General features: G+C 38.6%; 1 protein-coding gene across 3 annotated transcripts in view; it reads left to right on the forward strand.

Moving 5' to 3' along the window:
* The window catches only part of CPPED1 (calcineurin like phosphoesterase domain containing 1), a 95637-nt gene that overhangs the window by 37171 nt on the left and 37578 nt on the right, over positions 1-20888 (forward strand). For all 3 annotated transcript variants that reach the window (XM_030578506.1, XM_030578504.1, XM_030578505.1), the window contains exon 3: positions 18867-19289. In XM_030578506.1, coding sequence (XP_030434366.1) covers positions 18867-19289 — 423 coding nt within the window. The remainder of the gene's footprint in view (positions 1-18866; positions 19290-20888) is intronic.

Below are 20888 nucleotides of genomic sequence, written 5' to 3' on the forward strand. Positions count from 1 at the left end.
AGCATACAGGCAGACAGCAGAACCAAGAACAAAGGACACACACACAACAAACCCTCCACCCAGATTTGAAAAAGTCTTGTTTCCTGAGTGGTCCTCTGGTCAGGTGGTTCAGATTACTTCTTTCCAGGTGAAAGAGACGTTAACCCTTAGCTATCTGTTTATGACACCCCCTTCTTGGTAAAGCAACTCCCATCTTTTCATGTGCTATAATATATATTCTGGTTACTGTTTTTTTCACTCCATACATCTGATTAAGTGGCTTTTAGCCCATGAAAGCTTATGCCCAAATAAATTTTGTTAGTCTCTAAGATGCCACAAGAACTCCTTATTGCCTTAACTGCTCAGACGATCTCTAGTTGGCTTGATTGACTGCTGTCGTTTTGCCATAATAGTTCTGATACCACATTGTTGCATCAAGCAGCTTGACTTGTTTGGAAATGGGTAAAACATCCAGCATACTGCTGTATCTCTGAAATCCATTAACTAAATGAGGCATTGGATATGGAACATATATGTGAAGACGTCCCAGCCTTATCTGTGTGATCAGGATTAATGATGATATAATGAATGGCGGCATCCATATATAGTAGCTTTCCTCTAGAAGGAATTTCTAAGTTCTTAAAAGTCTAGGTCATATTTAGGCCTGGTGTAATTAGGGACAAATTCCATTGGGGGTAAAGCCAAACTTGGCCCTCTATCTTTTATAATACTTTATTTTACCTATCGCTGAAATGCAGTCATCTCTGGGATGGAGTATCATTCTGTACCATCAATGCAAGGCAACACATTTTAAGAGGTGCAGCGAAGAAAAATGTCCTGTTGAAATTTACAGATGGAACATAATCACCAATGCTGGAATTTGGCAAGGGCATCAAGGTTAGTAAAGAGCAGAAAATATCAGTAGTTGTCCTAATGCACTGAATATGAAATAGGTCACTGAAGTTTAGATGCAATGATTCTAGTATTTTGGTATGTGATTAGGGTTCAGTAAAAAAATTTGCGTACCCCTGCCTACCACTAACCAAGTACTATACAAATATGCATTTTTTCATAGAAGGAAAAAATATAGTTAAAATATTATGGGGATCCCCTAGTATCTCTTAGTGATTTGCTTATGTCACTGGTGCTTTACTTGTATTTACCACCTCTCACCCATGGTTCCTAAACTCTTATGGAAGACACTAGTATACTTAGCAATTGGTACAGAATAGGAGACCCTAATAAATAATGTTTGACTGTCATATTCAAAGCCTTTTGATTTTATTTTTCAAGTGCTATGTTAAATAATTCATTTAATTAGTGTAATGAATAAGCTCCAGTGAGCCCTCTAAATGTGCATTGAATATGAGAGATTCTGAAATACAATGTATCATTTTGATTTATAGTACTGGGGCCAGAGAGACTGCACCTGAGCAGCACTTGATGAAGCTGAGGAGGGGGGAGTGGTTAAAGGTGGTTTCAGACCTCCTTTATTCTTCCCCTTCCTGGGACCTAGCCCTAGATCTCTCTTATTTTGTTTGAAGTGTTTGATTTTTGTCCATAGATTGTATTGAAAGATGTTAACAGCTCAGGGCATATGTGGTCCTCCATCCTTTGTGTTTAGCAGACTTCCAGTTCAATTTGCTCGCACTCTCTAGAGAAGGTACAAAGTTTATTTATTTAGGAGCAGTGTATTCAAATTAATCAGGCATTTTTGGCCTGATGGATAAGATCAAGCAGAATTAAATCTAATAAATCTTCAATCCACGATTAATGATGGTATAATGAATGACGGCATCCATATATAGCAGCTTTCCTCTAGAAGAAATTTCTAAGTTCCTCAATGATCTACTAATAGTTAATTATTTTCAATCTCTTAAGTACTACAGTCTTCAAAAACACAGGGTCCAAATTCTGTACAAGCCCGATGAACTGTGTCTGCACAAAAGATCATGGGATCTAGAAATTGCAGAACATTATCAGATTGAAATTCTGCATATAGTAAAGTTAATATATCTTCTCTCAAGAAACTTGTCAAGTAATTCATCTAGTCTCAGAAAAAATAGAGTACAAGTGAAGTTTGTGATTTTACGCAGAGTAGTGTGCAGAAAGTGTTCTTTTTTTGCACATTTGGATTTCGTTGTAGCAGTGACTGAACTTTAATCCAGGAGAGAGAAGATTTGCTGAGGTAGTACAGGAGATGGACAGTTTTAAGCTAACTGAATTTTAGTCATTTTGTCCACAAGAAGGAAAAACTGCTGATCTTGATGGGAGCAGAGAACTGTGTTATTTGACTAGTCCATGTCAAGACAAGATATCCATGCTGTAGTGTATAGGAATTTGGGTAGTATTGCTTTTAATAGTCTGGCATCCCACTAGTGGACCTCTGCTGTTTTCTATTGCAGAAGAGCTCCCAAACTATTTAAAGCAGTACTACCCAATTCCTTAACACTACACATTTGCACAGCAAATAACATTTCTGTGAAATTCCCAAATTTGGCAAAGTTTTCAGTAATTTCAGGTATGTGGATGTTCTCCATGTGAGGAAAGTAATGGTAATATTTGCCAGGATTTTCAAAAATTGGTGCCTAATATTAGGCTTCTAAGTTCATATTTAGGCACCTAGAGAAGTGGCCTGATTTCCAAATCATTGCTGCTCCCACTAGATTCACTACTTAGCAACTTTTGAAAATCAGGTCACAAGATGTATTAGACACATTGATTTTTTTTTAACTATATAATACTTGTATAAAGGTGCCTTTACAAACCATGATTAGTGCACTGTAGAGGGTGAAGTTATTTCTGTTCAGAAGAGAGATCTTTAGAATTAAAGAACATCAAAGTTGATAGTGCTATTGTCTAGTTAGAGCTAAGGTCTCATTTCAATTTATAATCACTAACATTTTAAAACCATTATTTTTCAATCCATTCTGAGAAACCTTCTAAAGGGATTATTTTGGGGGGCATTTATAGGGTTGGTCTGAGAAGCATATTTTATTCAGTGTGGAACAGACAGAAGAAAAAAATACACCACTCAAAATTCTCCCAATGAAAGGGCTATATTGTAAAATCCGATGTTTTCTCTAGCCTTTTACTTATGAGGCATTTCTGAGCCTGAAAAGGCACTGAACACTTGATTGCAGTGGGGTCAAGGTCACATAGCACATCCCAAGAGGCTTTAAGTATCATTCAGTGTTTTTCTCAACAGGGAGACTGAGATAATATTAGGCGGAAGCTCTAACTTGCTGTTGCCATTTGATCAAAAGAAGTCAGCAACACTTATATTGTGAAGATATACAAAGTGGTAAACTTTAGCATAGTTTCACAATTGATTTAGTCTAACTTGACATGCTTTCCAGACAAGAGCCTACAGTACTTGTACTTTATTACATAAGGATACTGAATTATCCTGTTCACATTTTAGCAGATGTAGTAGCTGAATAAGGTTTGAAGCCCTTTGATTCTGCTAGTGGAATTTGGCACCCGATATGTGCTATGGATGTAATGCTGACAATCTGTATTCAGGCGCAGAAGCAGAATTTATGCACTTGTGAACTGAACAATTCACAGAAAAATGACGGCTCCCATACAGAGTTTTAAGGTTGTATGCATTGAATTATCAGCAAAATCTACAAAGAAAAGAAATACTTGAAACTTTTAAATATTTTTTTTCAAAGTGCTTTCCCCATAGTATATACATCTCTACCCTGATATAACACGACCTGATATAACACAAATTCGGATATAACGCAGTAAAGCAGCGCTCCAGGGCGGCAGGGCTGCGCACTCCAGCGGATCAAAGCAAGTTCGATATAACGCAGTTTCACCTATAACACGGTAAGATTTTTTTGCTCCCGAGGACAGCGTGTTATTGGGGTAGAGGTGTAATAAGTTATTGAGCACTCATCTTTGGTCAGCAGTCACTTTTGTTATTGCTGTTATACCGTCATTAATCTTGTGATAAGTCTCCTTTGTCTTTGTAACTATAAATAAAAGCTTGCCATATAAAATTGAAGCCATACAGCTTGCCCAGAAGGACCGGGGACACCTTTTATAAGGTCTGCTTTAATAAATAGGGATTTTATTTTAATTAACAATACTGCAGTTTATTAAAAAAAAAAAAATTCCCTTCCCCATCCAAAAGTTGACAGCATAAATTCTAATGTGTTTGTTTTGTCTGCTTATATGGCCCATGTTACTGTGGTTACTGGTTTAAAAAAAATCGTACTTCCAATGATGATATTTAAAATATGGTGATGACTTTAAAAAGTGACTGTAAACATGTCACCTTATTAGAACACACATTTACTCCTTTTTGTCTTCTCGGAGCTGATCTGCTTAGTTTACTGACAGAAACAAGTTTGTTTAGTTTTGTTAACTACCATCACCATTGCACAACTGTGCAGGAGCCAGCTGTATTCTATTTCATCTCATGCATTTTCAGCAAAATCAGTAGCTAAATCCTGATTCCAGGATCTTTGTTGGGTGGTGTGGAAGAAACCCTTCCCCTTCCACAGTGGTGATTCATGATGGAGTGCGAAGTAGGAAGAGTACAGCATGATTTTTCAGATACCAGGCTGAGAATTCAGAGATGATATTTAGAAAAATGTCTGCTCTGGTGTTTAAACTGCTCAAGTTCTACATGAGTCGTGGGAGAATAACTGTGGGATATTAACATGTCTGACGTTGCCTCAAGGAACATGAACTGATTTACTGCTGATCGACTGTGCACATGTGTTCTGGATTTGATCTAGTCTCCTGCCAATAAGTTAACTTAAATGACCTAATTGAACAAATTTTTCATGTGACTGTGTGTGTGCTATTTTTAAATTTGTTGCTAATTAGGAAGAAGCCAAAACTATCACAAACTTTGATGGTTTAGATCAGGGGTAGGCAACCTATGGCACGCATGCCGATTTTCAGTGGCACTCACACTGCCCAAGTCCTGGCCACCGGTCCAGGGGGCTCTACATTTTAATTTAATTTTAAAAGATGCTTCTTAAACATTTAAAAAACCTTATTTACTTTACATACAACAATAGCTGATTATATATTGTAGACTTATATAGAGAGACCTTCTAAAAATGTTAAAATGTATGACTGGCACGCAAAACATTGAATTCGAGTGAATAAATGAATACTTGGCACACTGCTTCTGAAAGGTTCCCAACCCCTGGTTTAGATATAATGGAATCCACATCCAAAGAACACTTGACTATTTTTTCCCCAGACCCTCAGCCCATTAGTAATTTTTCATGTCCAAAGACTTTCTAGATGGAGCAAACACTGTCAAAGGGGTTTTATATTCCGTATAAAAATTCATTATATTTGTACATTACTATGAAAATATTTATTTGTGCAATTATCTGATTTCAATAAAAGCTAATGGAGCACTCACGACCTCCAGACAGCTTAGTATGAAATTGTATTTGCTATAATCATCCCATGAGCAGGGAAGTGTGAAATATACTCAATGCATGGTTTACCTCTTTGACAATATATTTTTGGCTTATGGGAACAAGGAAGCCTAGTGTAGTGGAAAATTATTGCATCTGTTGAGCAAGCATGCTTGAATTTTATTCATGTGCTGTGTCCCAATCCTGCAATGAGATCTGCTGTAGTGGATCTTGTGCCCCTGATGAATCTTGTTAACTTTAACATAATCTTACCACTCTTCCTATGCTCAGCCATTGTGATAATCTTTAACTACGTGAACATATAACACAATATAACACTATCAACTTTCTTCTAAAACCTTAGCTATATATTTATTTGCAGAGTCTGCTAATTTAACAGGGTAGTCTTACCAATAATTTATTTAATATTTTGTTTTGCTGTATTCAGAGATTAGGTGTTGAAGATGCTAGTTTGATTTCCTCCCCCCATATCCTAGCAAAAATTTCATCCATCAAAATAAAATTAATTTTTTTACCACATCTTTATTTTTTCTTCTGTGTAGGTGAAGATAGATTAGCTACAAATATTTATTGAGCCAGTGGCAATGATTCCCAGCCCAAAGAGGTTTGATTCCATATATTATTCTCTCAGGTTTTTAGGCTGCACACTCACTGTGGTATCTAAGAACCGACAAATATATTTATACATAATTGGCAGCCATGTTTTTAATGGTAACAATCCCATTTGTTTGTGGTATGAATGGTTGTAATATTTGCTAAAAAATGAGATGTGAATGTAAGGGTTGATATTTCTATGTCATTTGAGGAAAGCTCAGTTAGTAGAAGACTAATTTCTATGAGCATGTTTCAACTACAACTCTTAGAAAGTGTGTCTTGATGTTAACTTTGCAGGTATAGAAGGCCATATTATTCCAAAGTATAATGTTGAACAGTGAGTAGATAGAATTTCACTTAATGACCTTTCCTTAAAACAAAGGACAGTTTCAAGAAGACAAATGAGGAAGCAAACACTATACAACAGAGTTTCTGTACTGTATAATGTGCCAGACAAATGGTTTGTTATGCAGAATGCACACAGTATATATAAGCTAAACCTCATTACTCACCCAGAAAAGTCTATGTGCTATATCAAAGTTTTCTATGTCCTATGTCATTTAGGCAGTCAGACTAGATTATCATAATGGTTCCAGTCTCTTTTTAAATTCAGTGAATTTTGAAAAGGGCTTTTTCAGGCCTTTTTTCTGACCATCTGAACTGAAATTGTTTTCTTCTACTTCCTCCTTGGATGATGATGATCCATGTCCAACCAGCGGCAAGTTTGATTCTGAGTTAATCAAGCTGGAGTGAGATAGGGAGACCTCAATGTGCTAGTTTTCATGGAGTTAATAGGAGACAACATGATCTATCGGGTACTGAACTGAGAGTCCTGAGATTGTATTCCAGAGTCTGCTACTTACCATGGATGAGCTGCTTCACCATTCTGTCCCATCAGTCTGTTTTGCCTGTTTCAATTGTAAACTCTTTGGTGCAGGAACTGTTTGCTACATTATTCTGTTCAGAGAACTGGTTTAAGAGTTCTTTTGCAGGTATATTCCTCTAGGATGGATTGCCAGTATATTCTACCAGTATATCTATACTGGCAAACCACAGTAAATATAGACAAGACCTCAGACAGCAAAGTAGGGAAATTTCCCTTTCAGTCTTTGCACTTTCATCAAAAAACTTTTTTTAGTTTTCTGGTTGAATATAGTTGTTGGTTTGTTTTTTAAAAAAATCTTGTAATGGGACTAGATCCACAGTTTGATGAAAATATTTGTGGTAGATATTAGACATGTTGATAATGCCTTAGTAGGAGATGAAAAATATTATGAAGACCTCAGAGCTGGTGAGCTTCTTCTCAAAAAAGCAGTAACCGACTCTCAGAATATATTTAAAGTTTGCATAGCTAAACTTCATCTCCTTGCCTCTTGAATAAAAATAGCAATTGGAAGCTAGTAGTTTGTGTCTTCAGTGACACTCTGTTAACTTTTTTGTAAATTTTGTGTAATTATGCTAGTCTTGTCATGGTAACAATCGGAAACAAAGCATTGGCAGTGATGGGCTGCACTTGATATGCAAGGACTAAATTGCTAAGGTATGTGTGTGGATAAAAGAGCTGAGTATGCTTAAATGAAGCATAGTGATTATTTTCACAGCAGAAGGTGGAACAATAATCTGAAGGAATAGGTAGTTAAGTGGACACCTGTGCAGCTGAAAACTAGGAAAGAAGCCTGAATTCTCCATTTGTTTTTTATTTCACTGTCATTTCAGAAATATTATAATCCATTATGAGCTCATACTGTAGTAAAATTTTTGTATTGCTTACTTCAATATAGAATGTCCCAATATACTGTTAAATGAGTCTCTCATATCTTAGCTGTGGTAAAATGGCTATTTCAATTCCCAATGAAAAGATTCTTTTAGGTTTCTTTATAAGACAGGAAGCAATGAGTAATTTGTACCAGTGCTGTATTCATAGAATCATAGGACTGGAAGAGATCTCAAGAAGTCATCTAGTCCAGTTCCCTGCACTCAAGGCAGCACTAAGTATTTTCTAGACCATTCCTGACAGGTATTTGTCTAACCGCTCTTAAAAATCTCCAATGATGGAGATTCCACAACCTCTCTAAGCAATTTATTCCAGTGTTTAACCACCCTGATGGGAAGTTTTTCCTAATGTCCACCTAAACCTCACTTGCTGCAATTTAAGTCCATTGCTTCTTGTCTGATCCTTAGAGGTTAAGAGGAAACAATTTTTCTTCCTCCTCCTTGTAACCTTTAATGTACTATAAAGCTGTTATCTCCCCTCTCAGTCTTCTCTTTTCCAGACTAGACAAACCCAGTTTTTTCAATCTTCCCTCATAGATCATGTTTTCTAGACCTTTAATCATTTTTGTTGTTCTTCTCTGGACTTTCTCCAATTTGTCCACATCTTTCCTGAAATGTGGCACCCAGAACTGGACACAATACTCCAGTTAAGGCTAATCAGTGAAGAGGAGAGTGGAAAAATGACTTCTTGTGTCTTGCTTACAACACTCTTGCTAATACATCCCAGAAGGATGTTCGCTTTTTTTGCAACAGTGTTACACTGTTGACTCATATTTAGCTTGTGGTCCACTATGACCCCCAGATCCCTTTCCTCAGTACTCCTTCCCAGGTAGTTATTTCCTGTTTTTGTATTGTCTTATTAAATATGATTTCAGTCACTCAATGAATAGATATATATGTCTTTGCGCGGAGTAAAAATGAGAGACATTTTCAGGGTGATATTTGGACTTCAGTCTTCAGTTTTATCAATAACACATATACTATCATGTTTACTAAAAAGATGACATGAAACATTTTGCCTATCACAGCACAGACTTTAACCCAGAAGGAGTATATTTTAAGAACATGACCACATGGAGATTATAAAATGTGACGTATCCGATGTGTTCTTCTTGCATATATTAGTTGGAATCATTAACCCACATGCATTTGCAATATGTTGTATTGCTGTAGCAACTTGGGAGCCCTAATCAAAAACCAGGACCCCATTGTTCTAGGCACTGTATAAACACAACAAAAAGATGAACCCTGAGCTAAAGATCTTACAACCTAAGTATAAAACGAGGTCCAACAGATGGATGCAGACAGATGGGGGAGTATAAGGAAACAGACAGAATTGGTCAGCATGATAGACAGTGGTCTCAGCACACCAATGATTGTCAAGTTCTTTGTACATATCACAGAAAATGAGAGTTCTAAGGAGAGTTTGAAGGAGGAAAGTGAGGTAGCTTTGTGGATATTAACTGGACCTGCTCTCAAGTGTGAGAGGCATCATGGGAGAAAGCACAAAGGTGCTTGTTCAAAAATTTAACAAGTGGAAGTTGGAGGCTGGCATTGTGGACTAAAGGGAGGTGGGAGTTGACACCTCAATAGCAGATGAGTGTGTAGAGTTCCGATGTGAAGGGCCTTGAAATGAAGAAAAATAGCTTATGTTCATGATAAAGAAGGGGGACCCAGAGGAGGGATGCAAAGAGAGGGTTGACATGGTCAAAGAAACTGGTTAGGAAAATGATATTTGTAGCGCATTCTGAATGGCTGAGAGTGGGACAAGACTGCTTTTCTCAAGGCCAGAGAGAGAGATGTTGCAGTAAATGAGACATGAGTTGATAAGACCATGGATGAGAGTTTCAGCTGTGTGGATGGATAAGTAAGGATGTAGAGATGTTATGCAGAAACAATTGGTAAGATTTAGACATAGCCTAGATGTAAGGATACAGAGAGAAGTCTGAGTCAAAAATGCCACTCAGATCATGGGCCTCAGTGGCAAGCAGGATGATCACAGTAGTTGGAGGAAACAGGAAGTTTTAAGAGCTGTTTTAACCATGCTGAGCTTGAGCTGACGGCTGGATCCACAAGAAGACATCAGAGAGACAGGCCCTGATTTTAGTTTAGGGTACGTCTATACTACCTGCTGGATCGGCAGGCAATGTTCGATGTATTGGGGATCGATTTATCACATCTCGTCTGGATGTGAAAAATCGATCCCTGAATCGACACCTGTACACCACCTCAGCAGGAGGAGTAAGCAGATTCGACGGGAGAGCCGCGGCGGTCGACTCACCACCGTGAGGACAGCCAGGTCAGTTGAACTAAGATACTTCGACTTCATCTGCATGAATAGCATAGGTGAAGTTGCGTATCTTAGTTTGAAACACACACACACACGCCAATGTAGCCCAGGCCCAAATCAGAAAGAGAAAGTTGGGAGAAAAAAGTACGTCTGGGAATCATCTACATAGAGATAGTAATTGAATTTGCGTTTGCAGATGAGATTACCCACAGATAAGGTGTTGAGGGAGAAGAGAAGAGAACCAATGGCAAAATCCTCAAGAATCCACAGAAAGAGGTAGGGGGCTTGAGGAAGATTCTCCAAAGGACACACTGAATGAGTAATTAGAGAGATACGGGGGAAATCAGGAGAGGACAGAGGCACATAAGAGAAAAGAGGCCAAGATTTCAAGAAGAACATGGTAGGTGGTGGCAAGACCAGCTGATGGGCCAAGGAGGATGAGGATGGAGTACTGCTTCTGAGCTTTGGTAAGGAAGGGTTCTTTAGAGACTTTAGTGAAAGCAGTTTCAGTGGAGTGCAAGGGGTGAAAGCCAGATGGAAGAGGTTCTAGGATGGAATACTGTATATGTACCTTTGTCTTAGAGTGCTGTTTGTAGTCATCATGTGTATTTCTCTGAATGGGCCTAATTGTCTTTTTTACAGTGATGTATCTCCAATGACATAATTGTAAATGAAAGAAGAAACAGCCCATTATTCATTCCTCCATCAGTGGTGCTGTGCCATCTTTTAACTTTTTTAGACTTGGTACTATTTCTGCCTGAGAATTCCATTTTTGTATTATTCTTACATAAAATGCAGTTCTTCCCAGTCTTCAGTTTATCCCTGTTGACATAACCTTATTCCCAGATTTGGACCTTAGCGTCCAAAATATGGGGGTTAGCATGGAAGCCTCCAAGCTTAGTTACCAGCTTGGACCTGGTACTTGCTGCCACCACCCAAAAAATTAGAGTGTTTTGGGGCACTCTGGTCCCCCTGAAAAACCTTCCCTGGGGACCCCAAGACTCAAATCCCTTGAGTCTCACAACAAAGGGAAATAATCCTGTTTCCCTTCCCCCCTCCAGGTGCTCCTGGAGAGATACACAGACACAAGCTCTGTGAAACTACGCAGAGTGATTCCCCCTCTCCGTTCCCAATCCTGGAACAAAAGCACTTTCCTCTTTACCCAGAGGAAATGCCAAATCAGGCTAGCAATCCAACACACAGCTCTCCCCTGATTTCTTCCTCCCACCAATTCCCTGGTGAGTACAGACTCAATTTCCCTGAAGTAAAGAAAAACTCCAACAGGTCTTAAAAGAAAGCTTTATATAAAAAGAAAGAAAAAATACAAATGTTCTCTCTGTATTAAGATGATACAACACAGGGTCAATTGCTTAAAAGAATATTGAATAAACAGCCTTATTCAAAAAGAATACAAATTAAAGCACTCCAGCACTTACATTCATGCAAATACCAAAGAAAAGAAACCATAGAACTTACTATCTGATCTCTTTGTCCTTACACTTAGAAACAGAAGACTAGAAAATAAAAAGTACTTCTCCAAAGCTCAGAGAAGCCGGCAGACAGACAAAAGACCCAGAGACACACTTCCCTCCACCCAAAGTTGAAAAAATCCAGTTTCCTGATTGGTTCTCTGGTCAGGTGTTTCAGGTGAAAGAGACATTAACCCTTAGCTATCTGTTTATGACACGCCCCCCAAATTGCAGACAGTGGGGAAGCTCACTGGCGGCAATTTCCTTCTAGAACTTGAAAATAAACAGATTAATACAACACATGCACCTTTACATATACTACTAAGTATATAACTAACAGACTTTTACATGTTAAGAACACTTTTTAACTACTGGATTCTGGGAAACTGTCACGGGAGAGTGCATCAGCAACTTTGTTAGAAGCTCCTGTGATGTGTTGAATTTCAAAATCAAAATCTTGGAGAGCTAAACTCCAACGAAGAAGTTTCTTGTTGTTCCCCTTGGCAGTATGAAGCCACTTTAGTGCAGCATGGTCAGTTTGTAGTTGGAACCGCCGTCCCCAAACATATGGGCGTAGCTTCTCCAGGGCGTACACAATGGCATAGCATTCCTTTTCACTGACTGACCAGTGACTTTCCCTCTCAGACAGTTTTTTGCTGAGAAACACGACAGGATGGAAGTTGTGATCTGTTGCTTCCTGCATGAGCACTGCTCCTATACCACGCTCAGATGCATCTGTGGTTACTAGGAATGGCTTGTTAAAGTCCGGGGCCCTGAGCACAGGGTCAGACATGAGCATCGCCTTAAGCTGGGTAAAGGCCTCTTGACACTCATTAGTCCACTTAACGGCATTTGGCTGGGTCTTTTTGGTTAGGTCGGTTAATGGGGCAGCGATTTGGCTGTAGTGTGGTACAAATCGCCTGTAGTATCCGGCCAAGCCTAAGAAGGATTGGACCTGTTTCTTTGACCTTGGGACAGGCCACTTTTGGATAGCATCCACCTTGGCCTGTAGGGGGTTTATGGTTCCTCGACCCACCTGGTGCCCCAGGTAAGTCACTCTGTTTTGGCCTATTTGACACTTTTTGGCCTTAACAGTTAGTCCTGCCTGCCTGATGCGCTCAAAGACCTTTTCCAGGTGTAGTAGGTGTTCGGGCCAGGAGTCTGAAAAAATGGCCACATCATCGAGGTAGGCAACTGCGAATTCTCCCAGTCCAGCTAGTAGACCATCTACCAGCCTCTGGAAGGTGGCGGGTGCATTTTGAAGGCCGAAAGGAAGGACATTGAATTCATACACCCCCGCATGGGTGACGAATGCTGACCTCTCCTTGGCAGGTTCATCTAGCGGTACTTGCCAGTACCCCTTGGTTAAGTCTATTGTAGAGATGAACTGGGCATTTCAGCTGCCACCTCTGCTAAAGGTCCACTGAGGTGTGGCCTTAATTCTACCATGTACTGGTCTTCGGGGATGCTGTACCCAAGACAGGCTCTTTCAAAATTTTCCAAGAAGGCCTCGGTGTCATCACCTGCCTTGTAGGTGGGAAATTTCCTGTGCTGTGGAGCAATAATGGGCGATGGGTTGTTAGGATTGGCTGGAGTCTGTTGCTTAGCCTTTTCTAATTCCATGGCCTGTTGGTGGGCTTCCCTCTGGAGTTCTATCTGTCTTCTGTGGGCTGCCTCATCTTCTTCTAGTTTTCTTTTGTGTGCTGCCTCTTGGGCTGCCTGTTTGATGCTTTCTTCCTTTTCTTTTATCTCCATCTCTTTTTGTTTCATTTCCAGTTGTCGCCTGTGTTCAGCTTCTTTGATGTGTTCTTCGGCGTTTCTTTTTGCCTTAGAAGTCATGGTTCCTGTTTTCTTGTGTTGGGGTGCCCTCCGGTGTTTATCTTCTGAACTGCAGGTTCTCTGTTGCCTCCTGAAGTCTGCCTAGCAACAGTGCCTTTTCCCTTTTCTCTCTCTAGCTAATGTTCAATTAAGGGAAACCAGAAAAACCACTTTATCTGCATGCATATAAGTGCTGGTATTTTGCCTCCTAATGGGAGGGCTATTGCATGACAAAAGACCCTAAACAGTCTTCTCGCTTAACATGCAAACCACAAACTGCTAGAGAGAGCAGAAAAAAAAAAAATTCTCTCTGGTTCCCTTTTAAAACCAAACTGTTTCTCTCTGCTAAAAAGCCCTTAGCAGAGAAAAGAAAAATATAATATTCCTACTGGCTTCTGGATTCTGTCTAGATCCCACCGCTGCCACCATGACATAACCTTATTCCCAGATTTGGACCTTAGCGTCCAAAATATGGGGGTTAGCATGGAAGCCTCCAAGCTTAGTTACCAGCTTGGACCTGGTACTTGCTGCCACCACCCAAAAAATTAGAGTGTTTTGGGGCACTCTGGTCCCCCTGAAAAACCTTCCCTGGGGACCCCAAGACTCAAATCCCTTGAGTCTCACAACAAAGGGAAATAATCCTGTTTCCCTTCCCCCCTCCAGGTGCTCCTGGAGAGATACACAGACACAAGCTCTGTGAAACTACGCAGAGTGATTCCCCCTCTCCGTTCCCAATCCTGGAACAAAAGCACTTTCCTCTTTACCCAGAGGAAATGCCAAATCAGGCTAGCAATCCAACACACAGCTCTCCCCTGATTTCTTCCTCCCACCAATTCCCTGGTGAGTACAGACTCAATTTCCCTGAAGTAAAGAAAAACTCCAACAGGTCTTAAAAGAAAGCTTTATATAAAAAGAAAGAAAAAATACAAATGTTCTCTCTGTATTAAGATGATACAACACAGGGTCAATTGCTTAAAAGAATATTGAATAAACAGCCTTATTCAAAAAGAATACAAATTAAAGCACTCCAGCACTTACATTCATGCAAATACCAAAGAAAAGAAACCATAGAACTTACTATCTGATCTCTTTGTCCTTACACTTAGAAACAGAAGACTAGAAAATAAAAAGTACTTCTCCAAAGCTCAGAGAAGCCGGCAGACAGACAAAAGACCCAGAGACACACTTCCCTCCACCCAAAGTTGAAAAAATCCAGTTTCCTGATTGGTTCTCTGGTCAGGTGTTTCAGGTGAAAGAGACATTAACCCTTAGCTATCTGTTTATGACACCTGTAAAACCAAATTTGAATAGTACAAAGCTAATTAGAAAGCCCTTTCTGACCTGGAGAGGTCAGGTAGAGAAATCATGCAGAATAGAGAGCCTATATGTTGTGCTGTGTCAACTCTATAGCCAGTAGAGTTGTATGAGTCCACATCCATTCTTGACTAGTCTGATTATTTGGCACCCAAATTATAGGATGCAGGGACAACTGGGAACTGCAACCCCCACTGACCTGGATAATAGGACCCCTCCAATGATTAACTCTCCTGTTATATGGTGCCTTGCTAGACAGCCACCAGAACCCAAAGGGAACCACATCTTACCGCCCTTGCTGCATATCAGTAGGAGATATCCAGCTGCCACACACCTAGACTGAGCGCACAAGTTTGCAGTCGGTAGTGCTGGCTGCCCTAGAAAGGTCTACCCACCACACAGATTATGTACAAAACAGCAGGTGGTAGTATCTTGGTAGTGAGGGCTTATAAAAATAGCATCAGTTTGAAAGAAGATCTGTATTGCACAATTTCTCTGTAATAACTGCAAAGGAGGGTGAACTCTAACATAAATGAAGAGTTGTCTTTTTGATGCAAAATTCACAATAAAACATGTTTACAAAACCACAAATCTGTAGCCCCAGTTATGTGGTGTGTTAAATCATATTTGTAGCTAATGCATTTGAAAAACATCTTTTTTTTTAAAAAAAATATGTAGGTTTCTTCTGCATTGCTACCAAGGTAAATTGTAGCATGGATTATTAGCAGAAGGATTATTACCTTTGCAGAATAAACTGCAAATACTACTCCTGCTGACTGCAGCAAGTTTTGGCAAAGACATTTGCAAAATAGACTTCTTCATTTCTTGAAATCTGCTCTAAGTGAGAGAAGAAAGGTTGTCTTTACTTTTTTGAGCAATACACTATTGGAAATGTTTAGAGAAATAGAGACTTACAAATAACTTACAATAGAAAGATGTTCCGCAACAGAGATGTTGTCATTTCCCCTTTATACTTTTGCTCATGTCACTCAACTTTCAAAAAATGATAGAACAGAAACCTGAAAGGAAAATTGCAGACTACTGTACTCTAGTGACAGTTTTAGCTTCTTTATATTCCTTTAAAAGCAAAATTATCATTCATGGACTATTAATTTTTAAAGTCATTTATCTTAGAGCAAAGCTGTATGTACAGAACATAATATATAACATCAACATAGTATGGTGTGGCTAGTGACTGAAGGCATTTTGACATTACAACTCCAGGATAAACTGAACAAAAATGAACTGTTCATTACTGTAGTTATATCCACCCTGACACTTCCCAAGTCAAGTTTCCCTGTCATGCCTCCAAGCAGTCCTCCTTCTCTCTCTGCCATTTTCACACTTCAAGAAACAGCTACAATAAAATACAAGACTAATAAATATCTCTTCACTTTTATTTAACCTTCCCCACAGTGAACACTATGTTGATATGTGTATTAAACTACATACAGAATACTCCTGTTCATCCAAGTAGGATGGGGGACATGGATTTTATTGAGATAATTGGGAGTCTGGATAATTGAGAGGCCATCGAATAAGCAGTGAGGGAAACAAAAGTGCTATCACTTTCTGTATTTAGAAAAAGAGTGCACATTTATTGAAAAGTAAATAAGCACAAACAAATCAGGTTGCCAGGAAATATTAGCTCACACAAAGCACGCTGAATACAGAAGCATAAGCAGTCACAATAATCAGCTACAATACGCCGAAGAATTCTGTTATAGCAACCTGCTTTTTAGTACTCTGTAATTTTTCTATTGTCTGCATGCATAACTTTTGGAGTAGCAAGATGTGCAGGTAGTTAACGTTCTTCTGACGTCATCCAGTGTAAACATTTGTTCGATGCAGCAACTGCTGTCCAGTAGCTGATCCAAAGGTGCTGCTATCTTTGACTCTTCCTTGTTATCCTCTTCTGCTGTGTCCATGAACTATATAGTGAATAGGATACTGAACAGGGACTCGGGAGACCTGGGTTGTATTCTCTGCTATGCCAATGCCCTATTATATGACTTGGACTCTAAACAAGTTATTTCTGTTTCTCAATGTGTGCCTGGGGTCCCCTCTCACTCTTTATCCACCTTGTTTAGTTAAATTGTAAGCACTTAGCTAAGGGACTCTCTCTATTTGTTCTGGGCATCGTGCCTTGATGCTCAACCTCAGTGAAGCCTCCAGGTGCCAACTGTAATATAAATAACATCTAGGTCCTTAGCTCTCCATTTCTGTTGCATACACAGACATTGCTACCTTGATGCTTTCTTGTTCTCATTTTTTAAATATAAATATATTGTCTGGACCTTTACTAAAAATGCGAAACCAGCTATTTAATTCTCCTAAAATTATTCTTTTGACCACTTATTACAACTACCGAGGCTCTTGGGAGCAGAGATCTTGTTCTTTGTTTTGATGGCTGATTTTTATTGTTGTAAGGCACTCTGTACACCTGTGTTGCTATATAAATAAAACTGTACTAATTGAGGAAACCACTGCATTGCTATCAATAAAGTGTCAGGGTTTTTTCCTTCACGTATCCATTTGCATTTTTCAAGCTCTTTTCCACTCCTATACAGAATCCTAGTAGTAGTAGTAAAACACTAGAGTAAACTTCTATCATTTGTTAAATATTCAAAATGAAGGTGGTAAGGTGATTATTTTAAGCTTGTGTTTTTGTTAAATTTTCAATTCCTTTTCAAAAGTCACTAGTAAAATTTATTTCAGGTCAAGGCTATATCAGCATTCAGACTCTAGAAACTTTGAAGAAGCATGAAAAAGAAATTGTATAAACCTTATAGTGATAGATGCAATTAAAATAAACTTTGTAATAGATTTTATGTAAAATCTATGTAGTTGAGAATTCTAAATGTGTTTAAGTGAACATGTTTTTTCATCGTTGTTACATGTATAGTCACCACTGCAATGTGAGCCTCAATTCAGACCTTCTGGTAAATAAAGACTTTTTTTTTTTTTTAAATTCCAAACCCAGTTTTATAAAAATGGCTTCATGGATTCTAAAATCCAGCTATGTGAAATTTACCTTTGTAACATTGTTCCTTTAAGTAAAATACATACATACTTTTTTAGAAATGTAATACTTTAATTCATTTATAATAAACACATAGCAACTCTCTCTATATTTTAGAAGTGTTCTGTTCTCAAATGTAGAACAAACTTTTTTATTTTTATTTAATGTAAAATAAATAAACACTCTCCAAAAACACATTTTTCTAACTTTTCATGACATCGTGTACATTTCTCCAGTGATTAAATATACATGTCCCAAGAGTAATAGGACTTCCTGTCAGCAGAATGATAAATATTTTAGACAGGGGTATTATAAATCAGCCATGGGGGTAGGAAAACAAATTGGTAAAGTGCACAATTACGCCCCCCCTTAAAATTAATCCCGTGTTCTATTAATTGTTAAAACAATTTTGTACTATCTAAATGAGTTTCTACAGGACACTAATTATGTTTTTGCTGAAGCCGTTCTAGTAATGAACGAAAACTCCATTCTTTTATGTAGCCGTAAAATATAAACCAGATGTTTCATCGGTTGCTACCTTGTACACAAACTTGAATTAAACCTTCCAATGATTCTGCATTTTTCTCAATGGATCATCAGTCTGTATGATGTATCTAGCCTCTGTTTGCCAGAAGCTGGGAATGGGTGACAGAGGATGGATCACTTGATGATTGCCTGTTCTGTTCATTCCCTTTGGGGCATCAGGCATTGGCCACTGTCAGAAGACAGGATACTGGGCTAGATGGACCTTTGGTCTGACCCAGTATAGCTGTTCTTATGATGGGGGAAAAAAGGAGAGAGAGCTGTTTGATGCAAAATACTGACCATGCATCCTTATGGCATCTACTGTTGGACAATCTGTAAATTGTCTTCGGCAGTCTTGTGCATTGAAAGGTGTAGAGAATTGCAGAATACTAGCCATGGAAGGAAGGAAGGAGGGAAGCATGAAGGAAACAGACAGCAGAGAAGGCATCAAGCTTAGATGACTACTGGATACATTAAAAATATAATTAAAGAATAACATTGTACATTTTGTCTGCTGCATATTTGTTTTATCTGCGTAGCAATATCATTTGGTTTTACTGTCAATGCTGTCTGTATAAACAAAATGTGGTGGTGGTGGTGGAAGAGTGTAGTATAAACATAAAAGGTAGAATCCTGGTAAAATAACTCAACAATTCTTTTTATAGGAACTCCGTGGCGAAAGGACCAAGAACAAGATTTGAAAAATGTCCTGAAGAACATTGACGAAGACATTCCATTGGTATTTGTCAGCGGAAATCATGATATCGGCAATGTTCCAACACCTGAAACAATAGATGATTATTGCAAGCACTGGGGAGATGATTACTTCAGTTTTTGGGTTGGAGGAGTTTTCTTTCTTGTGCTTAACTCTCAGTTATACTTTGATTCCTCTAAGTGTTCCGAGTTAAAGCAGGCCCAAGATGAGTGGCTTAATGCACAACTGGCTGTAGCTGAGAAACAGAAGTGTAAACATGTAATAGTATTTCAGCATATTCCTCTATTTCTACAAAACCCGGATGAAGACCATGACTATTTTAACTTGGAGAAGTCTGTTCGGCACGAGCTGATGGAAAAGTTTCATAAAGCAGGTATCATTACTTTTTGCATTTGACTGATTTTTCTTTTCAGCACTGTGATGTGAACAGCTCAGATCCTGGGATACTATAAGTGGACATTGGGTGGAGTTTGGGTTAAGAGCTTTGTTTTGGGTTTGGCATAGGAAGGGAAATTTTTATTTTTAGCCTTTTTAAAAAGAAAAACAGTTAGAGGTAAATGTGTAGTAGTTGGGCAGTATGTTATGTTTTTATAAGTAGAATAGAAATTAAGTAGAAGTAACAATTAAAATTGAAAAGGAAAAGATCTGAGCAGCTAGGGATACTCTGTGTGTGTGTGTGTGTGTGTGTGTGTGTGTATAAAATGTAGTAAGATGTGTGACTAATATCACCATGTGTGCATTTTTTATCTCTCTTCCCTCTACCTTTTTACATGTTCTGTCTTTTAAACTATAAACTCTTCAGGGCAGAAGCCCCTAATGTGTTTGTATAGCATTTAAAACAATGAGGTTGACTGGGGTAATACAAATTAATTACATACAGTGGGTATACTCCACTCTCCACCCCCACCCCCCGAAACAAATAATCCTTCATGGACAGCCATTAATTTGGACTGCCTATTTGACAAGGGTGTAAGAGAGAGATGAGCCCCAAGATGCTCAATTGTGTGAATGGACAGTATCCCACAGGTTGAAGCCTCCCACTGCTCTGTGTGTGTATATAATATTTTTAAAAATTACATCCAGAGAATAGGCTGTATCCCATACAAGTGAAGCACCAGATAATACTGATTCAAGTCTCATTTAGAATCTTGTGATTGACAAATCTGTTTCATCTGACAGGTGTAAAAGTTTACCTATGGTAAAGAGTAGTTTCAGAGCTATCAACCTCAGCAGGACATCTCCCATTTTACATCTCCCCATAAAAAGAAGAGCTGCAGTCTCAATAAAATGTCACTGCTGCATATCACCATGTATTTTACCGTGATCACCTTAGCTTGGTTGTCCATTTTAAAAATGTTCTCTGCATTAACCAGTAGCAAAAAAGAACAGGTATGGTTGTTCTAAAACAATGGCCTAGAATTTCACATACATAATTTTGGGGGGTATTTAAGTCTGTGCCTGTGTGTGTCTGTTTCCTCAAAAAATAATTGTCAGTATTTTATTTCCCAAGCCCAGAAACTATCACAGTAGTCAAGCAAGCATCTTTGAATGTTAACATTTTAAAATGTTTATTGTTTTAAAAAAAGAAAAAACAAAGCTATCCCCTTGGTACTGTTAAAATTTAAACCTTTTCTGTCACAGCTTTTCTGACACTGCAGTATACCTCACAGATGCATTATTACAAAACCATATTCTGCCACATTTTATTTTCGTTATTAGATCCCCGCTGCCAATAATATGAAACTAAATGGCCCTGGGGGATGGGAAATAATATAAGAGTATAAGGAAAAGTATCTTTCAGGACTGTCCTGGAGGATCATAGTGGAGGTTCTTGTGCAAAATATAATCCTTCCATTTTGTCTTTTTAATCTTTGTGAATAAAATTGTTTAGCATTTTTTAAGAAAAATACAATAGGCATATCTGTTTATGGAGTTTTCAAAGAGCTGTTCATCTCAGTACTAGTTTAATAGG

Source organism: Gopherus evgoodei, chromosome 10, assembly GCF_007399415.2.
Source record: "Gopherus evgoodei ecotype Sinaloan lineage chromosome 10, rGopEvg1_v1.p, whole genome shotgun sequence".
In the NCBI taxonomy this organism is placed as follows: domain Eukaryota; kingdom Metazoa; phylum Chordata; order Testudines; family Testudinidae; genus Gopherus; species Gopherus evgoodei.